Source organism: Micropterus dolomieu, unplaced genomic scaffold (genome assembly GCF_021292245.1).
Source record: "Micropterus dolomieu isolate WLL.071019.BEF.003 ecotype Adirondacks unplaced genomic scaffold, ASM2129224v1 contig_13771, whole genome shotgun sequence".
Lineage (NCBI taxonomy): Eukaryota > Metazoa > Chordata > Actinopteri > Centrarchiformes > Centrarchidae > Micropterus > Micropterus dolomieu.
Window position 1 is genome coordinate 11,651 of NW_025742757.1, and position 1,546 is coordinate 13,196.

At 40.3% G+C, this 1,546-nt stretch overlaps 1 protein-coding gene across 4 annotated transcripts in view; it reads left to right on the forward strand.

Annotated features, from left to right (window-relative positions):
• shld2 (shieldin complex subunit 2) overlaps positions 1–1,363 on the forward strand; it is a 9,063-nt gene extending 7,700 nt beyond the window's left edge. For all 4 annotated transcript variants that reach the window (XM_046042727.1, XM_046042730.1, XM_046042729.1 and 1 more), the window contains exon 11: positions 148–1,363. In XM_046042727.1, the coding sequence (XP_045898683.1) occupies positions 148–329 (182 nt within the window). In that variant the 3' untranslated portion in view covers positions 330–1,363. The remainder of the gene's footprint in view (positions 1–147) is intronic.
• Positions 1,364–1,546: the final 183 nt, after the last annotated feature.

The following is a 1,546-nucleotide window of genomic DNA, read 5'->3' on the forward strand; positions in this document are numbered from 1 at the left end:
TTCAGTCCGACCTCTGTGATGTGTCGTTCCTCATCTCTCTCCACTCGTTTCATACTTATCATCGTCCTGCTGTAAACGGTCTCATAAAGGACGCAGGGTTCCTCTACATCAGTGGTTCTCAACCTTTCCCCCCCATGTGTCTCTCAGTTCCGGGTTCGGAGGTGAAGCACATCCAGGTGGCAGCAGAGAGGATCCAGACCCTCCTCTCACTCCCGAGAAAAACCTTCATCATCACCGTCCGGAGCCACTTCCTGTGCGACGAGAACAGCGTCCCCATCAATCAGGACTTCACACTGCTGGACCTTCAGTTCCCCAGCTGTCCTCAGTGAGGACTGGTTGGACCTGAGATGGGTTCAGGATCAGGCCCGGTTGGATTTTTGTTTGTTTTTGTTTGATTGCAGTGGACTGATCACTAAACTCCTCCCCCAAAGACCAATTATCCAATCACAGCCAAGCTTCGCATTTCTCCAAAAGCCAAATTGTTGGACCTGCGATGTAGTGACACTATCAGTTTTTATAGAGTTGAAAGGACCTTTTTTAGTCGTCCAAAACTACAGAATAAACAGTTTATTTGCTCTAATGTAAGCTGCTAACGTTAGCATGTCCTGCTAACTAGCTAAAGTAGAAACTTTCCAAGTCAGCAACAGACTCATGGAGTTTTTCCATAAAGTCTGCTCACATGTTGACTGTAAACTACATGCTGTTCTAGTGCCAGAAAGAAAACTAAGCAGGTAGTGGGGGATGGGGGGGCCTTACCACACAGTTCGTTATTAATAAATGAAATATTTTCCAAACGGAAAATAATAATTGAGCCTAGATAGCCAAATGTTCTGTAGAGAATTTTCTGTGCTTTCAGCTTAAATTTAAAGATATTTTTTATTAATCTCCAAACACTTTTATATTCTTGGTTTATGTTCATGTATGTTCTAGTTCATGTGGACATGAGTGGTATTTATTGTAATCATGCTTCAGATTATGTCAGTATGAGCAACAGTTTATCACAAAATGTCCATAATCTGATAAGAAAACTCACTGATAATCTACTAAACACAATAAAACTGATCTGGTTCTGATAAATATCAAATCTAACAACAACTTCATTAGAAACAGTATCACAGCTATTTGTTGTTCTGGTTTATCTGGTTTTATTTTTGTTTGTTTTTTACTTATTCCACAAATCTCACAAGGTGATGGAGGTGAAACGCTGCCTCCTGTTTGTTTACAGGTGAGGTCAGCTAAGCCTTTGTGTTCCTGTTGAACAGCACAGGTGCGTCTGGTAGCTGGTGGGAAGAAAATCCAGGGACTGACTCAACAAATGGTCTTTATTCACAACTACCAACAATAAACAGCAGTTTTTAGAATAGCTGAATGATAATGAACTTTGTGTGTGTTTGGTTCTGCAATAACAAATAATATAATCCAAAATAAGAACTGAATGTGTAAATATACATAAAGCAAAGGGTTATAAGGAAAACACCTTTATACAGGCAGGCGTCCTGCTGACAGCAGCTTGTGTAAAAACTATAAAGTGGAAATAAACTGCAAT